Source organism: Cyprinus carpio, chromosome A21 (genome assembly GCF_018340385.1).
Source record: "Cyprinus carpio isolate SPL01 chromosome A21, ASM1834038v1, whole genome shotgun sequence".
Lineage (NCBI taxonomy): Eukaryota > Metazoa > Chordata > Actinopteri > Cypriniformes > Cyprinidae > Cyprinus > Cyprinus carpio.
In genome coordinates, this window is record NC_056592.1 from 12,689,146 (window position 1) to 12,710,035 (window position 20,890).

The following is a 20,890-nucleotide window of genomic DNA, read 5'->3' on the forward strand; positions in this document are numbered from 1 at the left end:
TTTGGTGACAAGCAGGCTTTTTGTAGTGGACATTTGATATCTATGCCTGAGTTATGTTGGACGTACACCAGTTACCATTGCAGGAGGGGTCTCACGTACTAAGACACAGAGCTACTGTAGATGTGTAGAGTAGAGCCATTAATCTGGAGGAGGAAGTGTCCAATATAAGGCCAGAGGTCAGAGGAAATACACTGCTGAATGAGACTGGATGTATATACAGGTCACAAAGCCATCTATGGCAATTATTTAAAACTTTATATCTCTAAAACCTTATCTCTAGCTTCCGCAAACTGGCGTATGTGCGTTCACAAGAGAATGGTATCACATAGGATTCACCCAAAACCTGACAAAAAAAAAAAAAATAATACATATTTTAAATTTTCCTTTCAAAAAGTTTTTATATATATTTTTATACATAAACAATAAATAACCATTATTGAAATTACACTATACAAATTATTATACAATTAATTTTATTTTGTCCAAAATACATAATAAAACAATAAAAACTAAAATCAATCATGTTAAATGCAATTAAAATGATTAATAAAATCGGGGACTGGCTAAAAATTTTCAAATAAGATTTCAAATCACACACATCCCAGGTTTCAAGCACCAGCAGAGCAACTGCCTTCAAGATGTTTTAATATCTTAATCTGCTTTAAAAATACAGCTCAGCACTGCACAATAATCTAAAAACCAATCACTAAAATCAACAGACAATAAAAGATAGAAAATAAAACCCCGAGCCACAAAAAATAAAAAAACTTTCCAATCTCATTACCATTCACTCTGAGTGAGAGCCATTAAAATTGCATATCTTGCCCTTAGCCACGTCTGATAAACTATCACAGTTTCTTTGCTTTTATAAAACATAAACTCAAATAAATCATTCCCTTTCCCACACCACACCAAATAAATAATCTAACTCAAAATATCAAATAAAAAGAAAATAATCAAACTCGATCTCCCGCGCTCCCCTCCACCCCATCCTGAAACCTCTTTCATCTGTTCGGATGATGCTTTGCTCTTGAGATCAGCACCTCTTCCACCTGTCCACAGATCTGGACCGCAAGATACACTGGAGCAAAAGATAAGAGCTTTCTTCAAACCAGCCCACACGTTTCAATTCAAAATCTGTTGACACGGCCGGCTCTTGCCCTGTGATAAAGCTTTCAGCCTGTATGAGTAAGATTAAATAATGTGCTGAGATGGTCTGATTTCAGAGACAACAACAAGACATACTCAATACACAACATCAAAAAATCTCCATTACAGTGGGTCAAACAAATGACTAAGCAACCTGCTGTGATTTTGTGGATTTGAAAAAAAATTGAAACAGGTGAGCTATTCATCACTTAGAGATACAGACCAGCCACCCATACTTAAAGGCAGATTTTTGTCCAATTTAAAACTAGAACACATTACATTACAAAACCAAAAAAAAACATATACTTAAAACTATTTAATTAAGATAAGATATGGTTGTTGTAAGCTTTTTGAAATCTACTAATTTTTTAATAAATGCTAGTACTTCTTGGACAGTGCCTGGAAAGTAATTGAAATAATTAAACTAATAAAAAATATTTGAATTCAAAAACTAATTAAAATAATTTTTTAAAAATAAAATTACATAAAAAATTTAATTGAACAAATTAAAATAGTTATTTTACACATTTGAATTAGTACTGTTGAAATAGCTCTTAAACATCTAAATAAATAAATAAATAAATCACAGTAATACTAATGGTAATTTCAAAAAAATTGGGCATTTACCAGCTGTGTCTGGTGGGTGAGAAATTAAATTTCTTAGTCTGCATCCAACTAACAGATCCACCCAATAAAGTGTAAATGACTAAATGTTCCCTGCAATATAAATCGTTCTTTTATTTCTTTGTAGGTGTGTAATTTAATTGTGTTCATTTAGTATAATTCAGAAACAAAACTGTGGTCTGAAAAAGCAAAGTGACACTTCAAGTCAATACCAGCCTGTAGTTTTACTCACAATTTGATTTGGTACATCCCAACAGGCAATATCCACAAATGCAGTTCTCTGAGGTCATAAACAGGACAAGATGCAGAAAGGCAACTTCACATAAGGGAAATTTTAGGAGAATCACACTTGAGATGAAACAGTCCTAATGTTGTTGGATATATTAAATGATTTATCTGACGAAGACTGCAAATAATGACCTTGAACCAAACAGGCATTTACTGTTCACTAATTTTATGTGACGTTTCAGTGCAATTTAATGTGCATATTAATGCATGAAAAAGCTTAGGCTAATTCATGTGAAAAAGAAAAATGCCACTTCCAATGCAAAACACTCCCTGAAAGAAAAAATGTCTAAAACTGATGTAAAATGTGAGTTTCCTGTATTAAATGTAATAATTATTCATTTAATTCATAAAAATCTTTATAATTCTGTCCAAATGATGAAAAGAAGCTACAATACTTCTGAAAAAAATAAAAAAAAACACCACGAAAAGCCAACCACGAAGTGACTGACGCAGTACTCGGGGTCCACAGTGAGGAGGGTAGAAGCGGAAGTTGATGAAGAAGGGGATGGGCACTCCAAACTTGAACCACTCCACCACGTAGGGCTGGCCGTTGAGTGGGTGAGCCACGTCACATCCTAGAATCACGGTCTCCCCTGCACGGGCCGTCACAAACTGGGGCTCCTCTCTGACTCCGTGGGCACCTGTGAGAACATATGGACTTTGATGAGCAATCACACACACTTAGGACTGTACCAACCACACTGAAACTGCTCTGGGGAGCAATGATTCATCTAACAGCTGAAAATAGATTTTGGTTAGTAGATCAAGTAAGTCTGCAGACTATGTGCTCCACCAAAGCATTGATTGAAGTTCAATTCTGCATTAATTAACTATATCCGGATATCCTGAAACTATTTTACTGGAAATCCGAGCTTCACCAACATACTCGGGGTCTACTGAAACTACAATACAAATGTCAATGGGCACTCCAACTTGAATGTCAATATAGGGCTATATATATGATATATATATATATCATTATATATATATATATATCATATACTATATATATATATATATATATATATATATATATATATATATATATATAGGATATGTATATATATATATGTTTTTTTTTATTTTTTTTTGTCCCCTATTTATTATAGCTGGAAGTAAACAGAAAGTTTTTGTGGGATTTTGAATAATGTAAAACATACTAATCAAATCAGGTCACTAATCAACAAATATAAAAATTCTTACATATATAAAGTTATATCCTACATATAATCACAAAATTCTCTCTTTAATAAAATCAAAAAATGCTCAATAAAATAATTAAAAATAAAACTAGATAACATAATAATTAGGCTTAAAATAAAAATCGTTTCCATGTGACAACAAACACAGCGTGAGATGCAATGTCCAGTTCAAATGACTCTTATGAAGGGGTTCTTTTTAATGAGCCAGACAAAAAGATTCCCAAAACAGTCTCAAAACTAAAAAAAAAAAATCAGATCAAAACAGACACAAAAACTGAAATTCAGACCAAATACTGAGTAAAAAACAATATAAACATAAAAATAAATTAAAAACAAATCATGCAAGTAATGAAAAAAATATATATATATAAAAATCTAATATGTATATAAAAGTGATATATAACTAATATATAAATATATATATAGATATTTATAGTATATATATATATATATTATATATATATATATAATATCTAATATGTATATAATATGTAATAAGGTAAATATATATATATATATATATATAATATATAAAAAAAATAAAAATCTAATATATTTTTACAAATTATTCTAAACAATCATGTCTATACAGAAAATGTGTAATTAAAAATCTTAAATTTATAATTACAATTATCAAACAAAATCAAACAAAAGCAAACACAACAAATTTCACAAATGCTATCAAACAAATAACAAAATATCAAACAGACAGTTAAATAGTAAACAACAAAAACATCAACCAACATTTCAACCTTTGCTACAGTAACCATGATAAAAAAGCTATCAACCTTTCAACCTTTGCTACAGTAACCATGATATCCAAGCTTATCTTGCACACAGCAAATAAATAGGTAATCAAAACTGATTCATCAAATATAATATTTGCATTAGACGAGATACAATTCCAAGTCTTCCTTTCCGCAGGAGCAAAACTCACCCTTAATAAATACAACACACCAATATAAAACTGGCTTTATCAGAGTATGATAGCTTCCTTAAGAGGTACATGACAGATAAAACAGTCTGGCTTTAATCCAAGCCTAGGTGGACTAAAATTGATTTATTCAGTATGTAATTTCCTTTGTGAGGCACATCACATACAAAAATTGGGGGAATCAAATGACTGACTCACAACTGTGATTAGATATTCTCAGCTGCTGCTTTTCCCCTCTCTCTCTCTCTCCATCCCTTTAACTACATCACAAAAAGATCCGATGATGAAATTCCGATAACCCTCTGGCGCGTCCCCGTGCATATACCCAAGACTCCCGCTGCACCCACTACCTACTGCAGCAGCGCCTGCTGATTGGCTGCTGGTGACATCACCGGTGAGCAAAACAAGCCTTGGAAGGTATGACTTCACTGTTTGCACGACTGAGAGCAACAAGCGGTTAACAAGCTGCTCTCTCTCCTTTCCCCTCCAGATTTACTCCCGATTACGATGAAAGACACAAGGGATCTAGCCAGTCAAACCACTTGAGCCCTGAGAGAAAAAGGATGTGCATTTACAACAGAGAGGACTAAAAATTTGGTTTTGTTTGGTTTTTCAAATGTATTTCATTTGGTAGAAGAAATAAGCATGTGCCCCTTTAAAACTTAAATAAATAAATAAATACATGAATAGAATTTAAGTTGCCCAATCATTTACATTTGCACTTATATATCAGTGTGTGGTTATTATTATAATTAGTAATAGCAGTAGTAGTAAAAATAGTGATGGGAATCTCGTGCATCCAAATGAACTAATCTTCAAAAGTCATTTCATTAATAGGGTGGTCGTTATATTTTTGTTATATTTCCAACAGCCACTCCCTTATCACATCCACCTATGCAATCTTGATCATATTCCAAAGAAGGAAATCAATGTAATGCAACCATAAATAAATGATATAATACTATAAAATAAATATAATATAATATAATACTACCCTTGGTAGAAGATGGCAAACTGGTTTTCAGACTTGTTAGAAGGTACAGCAATCTTATCATCAAATTTGCATGAATATATACTGATGAAAAACAAAAAAACAATAAGCATACAATATTATATCATCTTCTCATCATCATCTTCACAGATCTTGCTCAACATTATAAATGTAGCGGAAGGCTGGAGGCACCGTACTTCCTTTGAAAATCCCACTTAGGAAAGTAGGTCAAAGTAACCCGTAAGTGCTCCGAGATTGTAAAGGATTTGATTCAGAACAGTGTGCTTCTTCTGAAAACACTGAATCAACACCCAAGAGTCATAATATTGCGATCTATTTCCGCCAGTAACAAAATCAATATAGCAAGACAAATGAGAAATCTTAATTAAAGAAAAAATCTATATACAGGAAATGCTCCAGTAAGTGTCTTTTTCATCATTGTGCCAGGCCTATAAATACACAAATTAAAGGCTATTGACTATTCAAAAAAAAAAGAAGACAAGACTTCAAATATGTCCAGCGTTAACTTAGGAAGAAACTGAAACAGTTAAATACAATCACACCTGTTCAATTAACATTCCTATTAATCCGTTTTAAAACATAATTGTTTTAAAAGTTTGTTGTGCTCAAGAAAATGAATTAAGCATCTGTGTTAGCGTCCATCAAGCATCTAAATATTTCAGAGGGAATCTTGTCAGTTTGTTGCATTATTACTTTAATGAGCGGTGATGAGAATTTCTGATTTGCAGAGTAAAATATGCACACAGCTAATAAACAGGATGGATCCTGACTGTGCAATTACAGCTAGAAGAGTTTATCACCTGACAGAACAACCGGACGACATGTTAAAATTGTTTGTCTATGACTTGGGAAGAAAAGAAAAGGTGTTAAGACTGCAAATGGGCAAACACAAAGAAAAGGAGTAAAAAGCTCAGCGGTACAGTGCAAATTAAATAACGTTACCTCCCCTTGGTGAACAATAGGCTGTAGCTTCCCCATTCATCTGCATCAGACGATTCTGACAAGGCTGATAAAAACTACCATGGTGGCTTTAAAAAACGAATGAGGCTCTAATGGAAGGGAAGGACTTGACCTAGTTCGGCTGGATCACACCACCCCTGCCATGGATCACTCACAGAGTTCACACAAACCCTCAGAGGTTCAGGCTCTCTGTTTTCAAACAGCCCAAGCTGAGTCCTGACCAGCTCTTGACTCCTCCAGCAAAGCTGCTCTCTGATTTCAGGTGACTTACAACAATCTTATGATTACAGTTTGGGCAGAATAAAAAGGCTCTTGAGCTAAGTAGTTAATGAATCTAGCTCATGTTACAGTTTAATTCAAATGTGGGTAATTGAATTATTTCATTCTACTGTATAGGCAGACCATAGGTAACTGAAATTCTCTTTTCTTTATGACAGTTTACTGTAACTATATTTATTGATAAGACTAAGTATACATACAATGGATGCTACAGGAATACCCAAACAGAATGTGCACTTATTTTGTAATGTATTTTATGCTTATTGTGAAGGAAATCTTTGAACAGAGTTAAATGAATAGTTTACCCAAATATGATCATTTTGAATATTTGTGTGAATCATTATGAGTTGTTCTGAATTACTCATTTAGTTTTCAGACTGATTCAGTTCTCAAGTTCAAATCACTAATTCAACTGGAATGGGAAAATAATCATTGAAAAATGACTTAAATTTTAATGTTTCTAACAATAAGCTATCAAATGACTTAGAATATACATTTATCTACTTATATCATAATACTTCGAATGATTGGGGTCAGTAAGATTTTTAATCATTAATCATTAAATTGATCAAAAATGACAGTACAGACTTAAACACTGTTACGAAAGATTTCAATTTTAAATAAATGCTGTTCTTTTAAATGTTCTATTCATCAATACATCCTGAAAAAAAGCTATAGTTTCTACAAAAATATTAATTGGCAAAAACTGGTTTCAACATTGATAATAATAAGAAATGTTTATTGAGCACCAAATCAGAATGATTTCTGAAGTCTAACAGTTGCAAATTCAGCTTCACATGAATTAATTTTAAGATATATTAGAATAGAAGATTAAAAAAAATAATAATAATATTTCATAATATTACAGTTATGACTATTTTTATCAAATAAATGCAGCCTTGGTGGTTTTATAAACAGAGTGTAAACAGGACCCACACATACAACTATCTATGGGGACAGTATAACTCAGAAAACCACAGCCAAGAAACTACCTCCATAAAAGATGACCACTCCACCACAATTTCCATTTCAGTTCACCCTGAATCACTTTATCAATGTTCCTATGAACAGGTACTGAACTGTAATGACCAGCCTCATAAAAAACACCTCTGAGCAGTTAGCTTTGCGAAGGATGAACCTACTTCTGCCTGCTTCTATAAATATCTATAAATTACTCCTAAGTAATGACCACAGAGTAAGATGTTAGAGTTGAAGGACCTCTAATTGCATCTGACAGCTCCCTAAATGATTTGACATGATTGATTGGTACTTAATATGACCATTTACTATGCTAATATCACTGATTTATAAATCACATTTACTTTTGAGGCATATTCCGTAATAGCATTTATATTTAATAATAATATTAGTATAATATTATTATAAATGATAATGATATATAAATACTCAACAACATTAAGACATTTTATATAAAGATTAAAATAATTGTAATGGTGTTGATGTTTATATTGTGAATATTCAGATACAGTGAATATAGATTCTGTAGAAACTCAACAACATTAACAATTTTTAGATTTAGGTTTCATATATTTTTTATATTTAATCAGTCATTTTATAAATACTGTCATGCTACACTGTCAGTAAACACACAAAGATGAAGATGAAGGTTTATAATGTCTTTAATCCAACATACAGGTAATATAAAACACAAGGTAGAGTGGATGAGACCGGACAAACACTGGGGAAAAACACAGGGTTTAACTAAAGAGGGGAACTAATAAGATTGAACTAAACAGGTGAACATGATGACTAACACACAAGCAAAACTAGGTCACAGGTAGGGATGGGTACCGAAACCTGGTATCAAATGGGCCCCGGGGCTAAATTATGAAATACTGGAGTATCGATGAGCTCTGATGTTAAAGGTTCTGCTGTCCTTACTGGAGAGTAGGGTCGTGCCGATAGACGATGGTATCGTGTATCGACAATGGTTGGAGATATCGACGATAGCAGATCTATTTGCCCATAGTCAAGACGACTTACCTGTTTTAAATACTTTCATATTTAACGTGTTTGTTTATGTCCAATATTTAGTATTAAACTGTTGGCTTTTGATTTTTACCGTTGACTGCAGACTGATAACTTTGCTCTGATGCGGCATACTCGTCACAGTAGCTATAAATAAAGAATAAACTTGCGCTAGTCTACGGATGCGCGCGGTAAAAGTAGTAATACTGTTAAAACCTTCACGATACCCATCCCTAGTCACAGGGCTAGAATGACAAGACAAATACAACAGAAACCATGACAACCACTGGACGAATATTAAATTAATATTCATGAGTCAGACTGATAGGGTTAGAATGTGTCCCTCCCACTTATCAGATCATTTTAATGTCCCTGGTTACCTCAACTTGAATACAATTTAAAAAAAGTGCATGACAGAAAATGGATTAAACCGTATGTCTGAATTAATTACTGAATTAAGTATTTTTCTGATACTCTTGTGCCAGTTGACTTGTGGTGCTAAAGTTGATTATGTAAAAAGGAAAGGAAAGGACTTAATAATAATAATAATAATAATAAAAAATAATAATAATTCACTGCTTCTCACCGCTGTGTGTGTGTGCTTGGATGGGTAAAATGCAGAGCATGAATTCCAAGTATGGGTCACCATTCTTGGCCACACATCATGTCCTTTCCTTTCCTTTTTACATAATCAACTTTAGCACCACAAGTCAACTGGCACAAGAGTATCAGAAAAATACTTAATTCAGTAATTAATTCAGACATACGGTTTAATCCATTTTCTGTCATGCACTTTTGAGACTTAAACAAACGCATATCGCTTTATATTCCCTAATACATTTGCTTTTTTTCTGCTTTTTTTCTGAATATTAATATTTAATACAAGTCGATTCAAAACGACTACATTGTATATAGAGTAATAGCTAAGACAATGTTTTCCAGAAATTAGAATTTGGATGGCATTGCAAAGTATGAAGTAAATCAAAGCAAATTACTAGAGATTACTTGGTGTGCATTTGACCTGCAATGAGAACTCCAGACTATGGCTCAGCTTGCAGAAATGCAAAATGCTTTTCCCTCCTATTAAAAACAACAATGCTAAAGACTTAACACTTAAAATGCAATGACAGGAAATCACTTAATTGGATGTTTCTTTCAGCCCTCTAGCACAGTACTCTCAAAGAGATGGAAATAGAGAATATAATTAATATAGTGTTCGTACAATGTTCTTTGCAGGGGCACAATCACTGAGGTCTTTTTTAGACAGGCTGATGGCTTTTTCAACAGTGGAGAAGAAACACAGGAGACAAGAAAGATGACTGAACCAGGTGCAGATATAATGGTGAAACCTAAACAACCCATTACATTTGCACATTTTGAGTAAGCAAAATTATGTACTCTTGCATTGTAATGGTTAATTGCAGGACTTAAGTTACTGGGTTTAAAACCCTCTCATAGAAGTTTTGCCTTCGAATGTATCTCTATTACAACATTATAGAAACAGTATAAACCAGGGGTCGGCAACCTTTTCGGCATGATGTGCCTTTTTTGTTTATCTTGTTAACCACTGTGCCAACAGCCCCCAAACATTTTTGGTGTCTTTTTCTGTTTTTGTGTCATTTTTGTTCCATTTAAGGACAATGCATCAAGTAGATTAGCACATCCATAAACAGGACCTTGATTTCACTGAAAATGCACAAAACTGACTTGTGTTTAATGTGAAGGGTGTCTTGAGGGTAAATCGCTGGCTGTGAGGTCGAGAAACCTGATCTTTAGAAAGCTCAGCATGTGCTGGAGAGGGCCAAAAAGTCTCATCAGCTTAAAAATGTATAGTAAACAGCAAAACCGCTCCCTATATTGCTAAAATAATCCACAGATATTTTGTGATCACATGGTAAAGCAGCACCATATGGTCAAATTATGAAATACGGTTTAACAATCAAGCCGAACACGTAATAGACTTTTGTCGACGTTTGTGAATGAGAAGCTCTGCGTTGAAAAATACCACGTAAATCTTGTGTTCAGTCAAAAAATATTCTCTTGATTTTTTGATGTGTCATCTGTTAGACGCGTCTTATTTCTGGTTTCGCTGCCAATTCTCTTTTCAATATCCCACAGCAGTTGTGAGTGTGCGTTGTCAGGGCTACAGAGGTTAATCTATCCTACAGATAGGGGCCACATGATTAAGATCCAACTCTACAAACTCCTCTGAGGATAGTCTGATTTCCTCCCCAACTCTCACAGGCAGCGTTCACTCCTCCTTTAGGCATGTGTGTAAATGACTGTGTAGTAATGACGTTAGAGGCTGACTCAATAACAGGCTAGGCAGAAACAGAGACAAAATATTGGTTTCCACTAATGAGGTCTTAAAGCTTTAAAAAAAATAAAAAGCTTTAAGCACTTGTGAAATTCCATTAAGCTAAACTGTGCTCATTTGCCAGCAAAGACAGCAAACCTTACAATGTTGGGTGCACTGTAATATACTGTATGAGATTGTGCACATATCCAGGCATCTATGGCAGACGCCAGCTGCAAATCCTATATTTTTACTGAAATCAATCACCTTATTCAACAACCTTACACTGAAACAATACACGCTGAAGAGTCAGCGATTAATCTGCAGAATTCCAGCATCACTTCTACAACCGACATACTGTAAATGATCGATTCTGAATGCTCTAGTACAGAGGCAGAAGATTTACAAGCCTCACAAAGAGGTAAAATGTCCAATAAATAAACTTTGATTGCATAATATCACAACAAATGTGTTTCGCAAGATATTTGAGTGGATTTAATAAAGAGGTGTAAAGTATCCAAATCACAAAAAAAACTGTCCTTCTGGGATCACAAAAAAAAAAGAGGGAAAACTAGACTTCTGGGATGGGATGATTAAACTGTGGATTTATTTATTTTTTTACCACAGAAAATGTGGATTACAGCCATACAGAGGTTCATTTAAAAAAAAAAAGTACAAGACTGTTACTGGCTCTTTTTTACTCAAAGAAAGCAGTGCTAGTCACTACAGCAATTCCCGGGAACACCTTTCAAAATATCATGTCATTAATCGAATATCAAAATAACTGAGACAAAAAAAGAATCTGTATCTAAATATATTCCCAAACACATGCACATTTGGGTTAGCAATGGCAGAAGACACCTACGATTCTCTGCACTGGCTAGCATTATATAAGCAGCAATTGGATTCTCTGGCAATATATCTCTCTATTTCTATCTGACAGCAATTCCCTGTTTACCTCCCCTTCACCTTTTCACTGTGTGCACCTAGTATGCTTTCTGCATGCTGTAGTTCATTCCACTGCACTCTGGAGAACAGGAGAGCCCAGAAAACACGCTAACAGTAGCAAGCTAGCTCAGCAAACTGTTTTCATTTGTTATAGCTACTAGCTAAACAGTAAATAACAAGCTGTTTCCAGCCAAAATTTTTGTTGGTGCAATGAAAATAGTACAAGTATCGAACAGATGCATGTCTCAGCTTAGACCAGCTTGAATTTCCATGCTGCTAGTTCAGTGCTGGTCTATTTGGTGGGCTAATGCTGGTGCTTGTTTGACCTGGAGTATTGTGAGAACTCATCTGCATTGTTCAACAGACATTAGCAATGCAGAAATGTGTCTGTTTCACACACAGAACACATGGTCTTTTCTTCTCCCAAAAACAGGGGCTAAAAGATGGCTTGGTGTCAGTCTGTCAGAAAATCACACTTTGCACACAGCAAGATGCCACAGCGAATGTCTCCCGACAACATTCTCCCACTGGCTCTGCAGCACTGTGAAGAAGCAGCACTATAGTCTAGAAAGTCTGCTGATCTGCTCTTAAATCTGCCAGTTGTTTAGAAATGGATGGCTACATTCAATCAAATGCTTAATCAAAAGCATTTGTGGCATAATGTTAATACCATTTGTCCTTCCATTTCTCTTTAAAAAAGTTGGTTCTTACACTGGAAGTGAATAGGACCAAACTGTTATTCAAGTACTTACTGTTTCAGCAGTATAGCCATAAATATGTCTAAACATTATTTTAGTGTGCAAAAAATGCTCACTCACCTTTTCTGTGTAATTTTATATACATTTTTATGACTTCATTGACAAAATAATGCATAAAAACCTAAAAAGAATGTCTGCTTTTAAATGGAATAAAATCTGTCTCCATTAACTTCCACTAGGGATGTAATGATACACTCAACTCACGATTTGATTCGATTCACGATACTGATTTCATGATTCGATTTTCTCACTATTTTATTCTTAAACAAAATTAGATGTAAGACAACTTATAAATGAAAAGGTGTCCTTTTATTATTGCTTGGACGAAATGCTGCACATTTCTTTGTGAAACAGAAATCGTCAACTGTCAATTGTCAAATAACAAAACTAAATTCAAATTTTAAAACAAACAACAAATCTAATCAAATAAATAAGGCAAAAAAACCTCTTCATATAAACAAAGGCTTTGCCTGTGCTTTTCCCATTCAAAATTAGAGGCAACCACTGCATTTGAATCACAATCCAAACAAAAATGCTGAAGACATGCAGCATGAGCAGTTTTTAATATCTGCAATTAGATTGTATAATTAGAAATTTTAAAACAAAAACAGAATGCTCTGACTTTAGTTTTGTGAAACTATACTACAGTACATAAAATATCTGCATGAAACAGAAACAGCAGAATAAGACGCAGTTTTACTCTCTGACAGCAGGTGGCGCTTATGGAACCACAGCAATACAGCGTTTGCTTGGATTCCTTGGATGTAAACAAAGCCGTGCAGTTCCCATGAATGCTGCTTTAATATGCATTATACAGAGACAAGATTAAAAGAAAATATCATCTAAAGTTTTCTAAAGACAGTCAGTTCCCCTCAGAGATACATTCATATAAACTCCACCCCCAACTGTATTGCGATTCATTTAACATCTCAATCGATTTGAATTGTCACATATTTGTATTAATTTTCAACCGGCCCGTGGTGAATCATTACATCCCTAACTTCCCTGTAAGTGCTTCATCATAACGTAACCTTACTTAAAAAAAAAAAAATTTAATAATAATAATAAATTATATATAAATAAACAACATGGAACTAAAACCCAAGGTATACTTTACTTAGGGTTTTATGTGTATGACAGGGTATGCGTTTTCACATTTAGTAGCCTTTACGCTTAGCTCGCATATGCAAGTTTTTCATTAATTAGTTTGTCCACAAGGTGGAGGTTGGGTGGATGAAAGGAGGGTGGAGGTGTGGCCAAAGTGCACATTTAATTTGGTCTGAGATGTAGTGCTCCCATGCGACATCTAGTGGTTGAAAATTTGTATATGGCACCTTTAATTAGCATAATTTTTTTATTTTAATCTGGAATATTCCTTAAAATCTTATTAATGGTCTGGTTGACTTCTTAGTGAAAGAGGCAGGCTTATGATTGGGGTAGAAGGTTGGATAGTTTGGATTTGAAGGGAAAAGTTGATCAGAGATAGGCGCCATAGGCACGAGAAGGAGAAGAGGCAGCTCAGGAGGGCCTGATTCATCACAGTCAGCATCCTGCCTGCGTCACGTCCCGTGCCAGGCATCTGCCGCAGTACACAGTGAGCAAACACATGGACTCATAACGAATGATGAATCTAATTTTAACAGATCCATAGTGCAGCCAGACAGACTGAGAGAGATGGATGCACAGATAGCGATCACTCAGAATTGATTGCCCTCTGAAGGATGGTGGCGGAGGAGAGGAAAATGAGGGCTGGGGAGAAAAGCGAGAGGGGTGGCAGCAGCAAAAAGAGAGTATCCTGCGCAGAGAGCCTGGGGTACAGTACTGAAGTATCTCATGGCCAGAGTATGAATGTTTAATGGACGTGGTGGAGCCAGGCGGGACGAAGCCGAGTTCACTGCATCAATGGACAGCTGAAAAATGAGACGCGAGGGAAAGCGGTCCAGTCAGGGGGCGGGTAGAGAGACGATCAGCACGCTGCCTGGCTGCCTGCCGGGCCCATGCACGTCAGAGGAGTCACACGCTCACACTACATCTCTGTCAATTCATTGTGAAGTCCAGCAGCCTTTCCTGACACACACGATACAGTGGGATCTGAGAGCGTACATGTAGTCTGGCATCTCGATGATGATGGTGTCCTGTATTACACTGTGTCCTAAGCAGACATGAAGTGATAACATGACAGACAAATCTTTTCCATATTTCTCAGAGTTTTTGTCCATAATAATCCAATTTTACAGAACAACCACTCCTAGTATCCAAACCCAAAACTAAATCTCATTCGATACTATTTTGACTAAATAAATAAAAAAAAAAAAAAAAAAATCAAAAATTTTAATAAACACAAACATCAATTCTACAAAAAAATAAATAAAACAAAGAAATATAAAGTGCAGTATATTAAAAAAGTTATTCATTCTGAGATTTCCTACAAAGTACATTTAACAGTGTTATTAAATTATTAGTGTTTTAAAAATTAACTTAGACTAGGAAATGAGCATTAAATAAAAACAATTAAATATTCAAGTAGCTGATATAATAAATGTAAAAAGTCTCTAAAATTAGCCAACATGGAATACTGATATACTGTCCATACTTCTAATCTTAGCAATCAATGAAAGTTTAAAGTTAAAGTTTAGAATCATATATTAACATAACAAATACATCAAACGGCACAAAGAAATTCCTAAAAAGCACACACATAAATGGTCCAAAATGTCACAAAATACTTATTCTAAATTTTTAAATCCTTATTTTAAATTTTATGTATTTTATTCATTTGATGTCAAGCTGATTCTTCAGCATCATTACTCCAGTCTTCAGTGTCACATGATCTTAAACAATGCTACTTAAACAATGGTACCTAAATTTTTGTGGTAACCGAAATACACAGCGATAAGTTTTTTTATTTAATTCAAAAGAACAGCATATATTTGAAATAGAAATATTTTGTAACATTACAAATGCCTGTACTATTAATTTAATGCATCCTTGCTAAACAAAAGTATGGGGGGGGGCTTACTGACCCCAGTCCTCTTAACAGTAGTGTACCAAACACAACATTTTTTTCATACTGCACAAAACCCAAATCCTGTTGTAATCCTAATATTCCACTGACTCAAACTATGAACCACCAAAGAATTTATACCACGTTTCTACCATGTGCTGAATCATGAATCTCCCTCTGCTCCCCCGACGCTGAGTCAGACTAAACACCTCCGCCTAGCATCACTCATCCATTAGTCAGCACTCTAACCACACTACCGGAGTACCATCTTCCAAGCGTCCTTGAGTGTCATCATTTTCAATTGTGCCAATCAAAATGGGACATTTCTGTTTCAAGATATCACTGCATTATAGCATCATCCATAAACGACACAGAAACAAGGTTCTCCATGCACAATGGCCCTCTGAGATGACTGGTGATTCTTTTGGTGTACTGTAGGCTGTGGCCACATTACAGATGCAGCTCTGAACAAGAGCAAAGAGTGTGTCGATCAATAGGCCCGTGCTCTCAATTCTTTAAGGATCAAAGGCTTTCTGCTCAGTGATTTCCACGGTGCTAAAGCAGACGTTAAACTGTAGCTTTAACTTAGACCAAGAGGCTGCTTTCCACTTACTAAACACACAGTCCATGAAAAAACCCAGTTCTTCCATTCCCAGTGTGGACAATGCACGCATAAAATAACCCAAAGAGAAGGTTAAAAGGTAAACTAGGTTCTTTAAGTGGTGGTAGCAATGTAAAAGTCACACTGGATAATAGTGTCTACCAAATGCATACATGTAAGCTTGACCATTTTACATTGCTGTATAAAATCTAGATCTTTGATGACACTTAAATGGAGTCAGTGAGTACCCCTTGACATAAATAAAACAGTCATCTGGCATGTTCTCCAACATGGGAGGGGTGTTTTTCAGCTGTTGATGAAAAACACGGTTTTACTTCAACGCCAGAGATAAGTCATACATAATTAACCAAATTCCACAGGGCTCTTTTGAAGGTATCTATATATGGAACAATCTTGTGTTGTATTGCATGCATCTATCAAACAGAGGAAGAGGAAGACTGCATTTGGGGGAGGGGGACACGAGTCAATGCTGGCCCAAATACCAGCTGATTGACATATAAGGGTTAGTGACTTTTATGGAATGAGCCCTTCGCCCTGGGTCAGCAGTGGCCCGTTACTTCCTATCCACATCAATCGGGACGCAGAACTGCCTTTGGTAAAAAACTGATGCTGATTTCATTGAGGAAGATATTAAGAAAGAAATCTTAAGGGACCAGGGTTTAAAGACATAGACCTTTTCTACACTTACCATTTTAAAGACATTTGGGGTAAACCTAAAAAAAAGTATAAAGTGAGGAACAACCAGAGGCCATAAGGGAAACCTAAAGAATAAACATTCTCCCCAGAAAGACAACAGAAATCACTCTATCCTTCCATTATTCTCCCCAGAAAGACAGAAGCTCAGATAATGGCCAGAATTCATCTTCCTAACAGCTGAATGAGTCTGTGGATAATAGAAACATTCAGTTCTGAAAAGCTCTACCCATAAATTTCTGAATGAGACCAACTCTTCTTAGCTTCAAGCTTGCCTGCCCCTTTACTTTTTCTATTGTTTCCTAACTTTTTTTGTCCTATATAAAGGCAAAAGCCCCAAAAAAACAAAACAAATAAAAAGTAACTGTAAAATAAAACACGTTTTTTGTTCTAATAGTTGTAACTCAACTTTGTTCTTTATTGCCCAAAGCATTACCCCTCACTCAGAATCACTGGAGCCAACAAAATGCATTTGGAAATTGGCTGCCTCAGCTGTGCCCTCTGTGGTTCACATTCTGCAGCTTTTCATGCAATCAGCGCAAGTCAGCTGCTTTTCATTGTTTGATTGGAACGCCTGCCATGGATTTGGCTGGATTATAGCTAACATTATAAATCATAATTACAAGACATCAAAAGTAACATAAAAAATATCCAATTAGTAGAAATATAATTATTATTATTATTAAAAATAAAATCAACATAATATTTAAATAATGTATTATTATTATTATTACAAAAACATAAAATCAACATGCTCATGTGAGTTGTGTTGGAAACTCATCCAGATGTGATGACAGGCAGCTTGTATGTTGCTAATTTTTCCACAGGGAAGAGGTCTACACGCTTATCATTCCTCTGGATGAGGATCAAGCCATCACAGCCTGAGGATGAAAGAGAAGTGATGACTGTTGGAAAACACATCCAATGTTACCCAACACTGCTTAAAAATGAGTAGCTGTCAGGTCCCCCCTAGCCATCCTCTAACAGGCTTTCCATGAAACACAGACTCCGATACAAACCTCCAGAGCAAGCTTTCTTTAGATTCTCCATTTCCAGCTGGCAGCTACATCAACAACGCCTTAGGGTTAAGAACGCGGCAGATTCTAGTCTGCTAGCAGGTGCTAACTGCTAAAACAAATCACCATCATTTCGCATGTATCCACATCAGCTCAAATAACATCCTGCCTGTTCAAATCAAGGAGTCAAGATTTGGCTGGTTAACATGGCCTGTTAGCAATTTCGGGTAGATGCTGTAACTATGGCATTATAGAGAATAAAAGGTAATTTTTCAGAAATATAACTTAATACAATATAATATAATATACAGTAATATAGGCTAATATAATGTAATGTAATGTAATGTAATGTAATGTAATATAATATAATGTGTAAAATGTCCCAAAGTCAACAAGTTTTTTTGTTTTGTTTTTTTAAGAAACTGATAGTTTTATTCAGCAATATTTGAATTGAAAACATTTTAAGTTGTAATAATATTTCATAACATTATTGTTATATTATACTGCTATATTTTATTTTATTTTATTTGTCACGTCATTTAGGACTCTTGACATGAACGGAAATGCTATCTGATCTCTCCTGATATTATAAACCTCATTGGTGCCGATCTAGATAAATTTAGACAAAAAGATTAATTTGAGCCCCTGCCAAAATGACATTCGAACAGACATGTCGATTTGGCAAAACAAGTTTAAAGGGGACAGATGTTAGGCACAAGCTCTTATCATGAGGGAAGTAGGCCTGTTCCTGAGGTGGACTGCTGGAGGTCTCAACAAGCTCAGTGTGGTCAGCTAGCATTGAGCCTCGAGGGCCTACCCAGGGCAACGCATCAGCTCATGGCTCTCAGTCTGCTGCCTCCAAGTCCTCTGTTTAGACAGAGCAACAAAGTAGAGATCTGGCACCTGGCCAGGTTTGTAGCTGGTAATTGCGGGCCTGTTTGCCAGATGACAGATTGAGACGGGAGTGTGAGGCCAGGGAGAGAGCTGCATTGGGGCTGGGATAGTGCAGCATGACTCTGACACACAGGAGGGACACACTGAGTGTACATAGCAAAGTGCACAGTCAGAACAGCAAGGTGAAAGATGTCTCACTTTCAGATTAAACAGATGACACAGCTCAAATTTAGCAAGGTAAGATGATCACGTTATGCTTTATATACATAAAAATAAGGGTTAAATATCACCTACATCTACAGCCATATATTGAACCTGGTATAATGTCTCGATCAACATGGGAAATGCATAATTATTCAAAGTGCATGCTATGAAAAAGTTCTCATGTGACCCAAGATTGGATTCTCCTTACTATACGGTTAGCAGCCCTCTAGTGGACAAGTTGGAAAATGCAGGGCTATGTGAGTCCATGGACCCAACATCTGAAATAAAGACACACCACTTATTTAAACAAGTCTCAAGGTCGATCAGATTCACAGAACACATTTTGAATTACATTTATGGTGGCTCCTTTAGAGTGCTTTCGTGTTTAAAAAGCTCTGCAAGGTCTAAAAAGGCATAATATTCAAAAAGTGAATAACTAAAACTGCATACCGCCAAAAACACTGAGACTGTGTAATAAAATACAATTGAGCACCATACCAGTTATACATAATAGCATCTCTATTAAAAGCACCTAAAGATGTGTAATTTAAGTTCACCATGTACATTTTCAGAGCTTAAAGGGACATTTCACCCATTTTGTCATCATTTACTCAATTTCCTGAGGTTGCAAACCATGTTAGCCAAAATGACAGCATCAGTTACTACAAATCTGCAATGATACCATCTCCTTTTGGTGGGTAAATCATGATAAAATGTTTATTTTAGGGTGATCAATCCCTTTAATTTGATAAAACACAATAATATGAAGTATACAAGCCGAAAGTTTCTCATGGGATTGAAAAACAGGTGATAATGGTTGGAATAGAGAGCAGCAGCTCAAACCCTTCAGTTTTGCAAGACTGAATTACTCAAAAACTAGCACTTGAACAGAAATGTCATTAATCAATGACACAGCAATAATATTTATAAATAAGCACAAAATTATGATCCAAAATAATTATAAAACACCCAGAAAAAAACTAATGCTCATATATAGATTAACAAAAAAAATACAAAACCAAAAAATAAAAAGTAAAAAAAATATATATATATAAAAAATGAAAATAAAACAAAAAAATAAAAAAACCTCCACAAACTAACTACACTAAATAAACAAAAAAAAAAAAATAATAAAAACCAATCAAACTCAACACATAAAAAAATAAATCTCAAAAAAAAAAATATAAAAAAACCTCCACAAACTTAAGGCTGTATATAATAAATTGCACTTCAACTCACCTTGAGCAGCTGTTCCTCTGGTGCTGAATACACTTGCTATCAAAGTGGCCACATACCAAATCATAGTACTATTGCCAACCAGAGAGAAACCTCATCACATCTCAAAGTGCCCCTTTCAATAAATCATTCTTAGCCGAGCCCCTGGACGTTAGACACACTGTCAGCTGCTGATACCCTTTTATTCATGCCCTGCATACTTTTCTCCGACGGTTCCCTTCATTCTTTCCCTCCCCTTCTTTCCTTTCGCATCCTCTCTTGATGAAATAGAGCACCTGCACCAGCGCACGGCAGCCAGACGCGGCTCGATGGCAATGCCAGCGTGAAACCAAGCGTGACAATTTAGCTGTTAGCTCCTCCCCCGCTCGAATTTCATTGGCCGATGGGGGAGGCGTAGGGGCGGGGATTGGTCGCCTCCCCGTCGCTCTCCATGCAAAAACTGAGAGCACCGCGTTTCAAGGTGAGTTGGAGCGTGAAGTGGCGTCGGAACCGCAGTATCATGCGCAAAAGCGAAGTCGTGTGAGCAGCCTGTCAGATGTCCAACGTAGGCACAAGAATTCGTGTTGTGAAAGTTAAAGGTGCGGAGGGGTGGTATACGTCACACTTTCATGTGTGGGGAGGAAATCCTTAACCTGTCCTTCATTCGCAATTCGCATCACACCACATATATCACACCGCGCGATTTTACGAAATGAGATGTGAATCTGGAGCCACACTGAATTCTCCGGAAGTAGTGATGTCACTTGTTAGTGACATCATGGTTGAACTTAATTTCCAGCTCT

The 20,890-nt window shown here is 35.7% G+C and overlaps 1 protein-coding gene across 1 annotated transcript in view; it reads right to left on the minus strand.

The window, feature by feature from the left end:
- Positions 1-20,661, minus strand: part of igsf9bb (immunoglobulin superfamily, member 9Bb) — an 86,258-nt gene extending 65,597 nt beyond the window's left edge. Inside the window, exons 1-2 of the mRNA XM_042710889.1 lie at positions 20,112-20,661; positions 2,511-2,702 (exon numbers count right to left, since the gene is read on the minus strand). Of these exons, the coding sequence (XP_042566823.1) occupies positions 2,511-2,702; positions 20,112-20,175 (256 nt within the window). The 5' untranslated portion in view covers positions 20,176-20,661. The remainder of the gene's footprint in view (positions 1-2,510; positions 2,703-20,111) is intronic.
- Between the last annotated feature and the right edge of the window lie 229 nt (positions 20,662-20,890).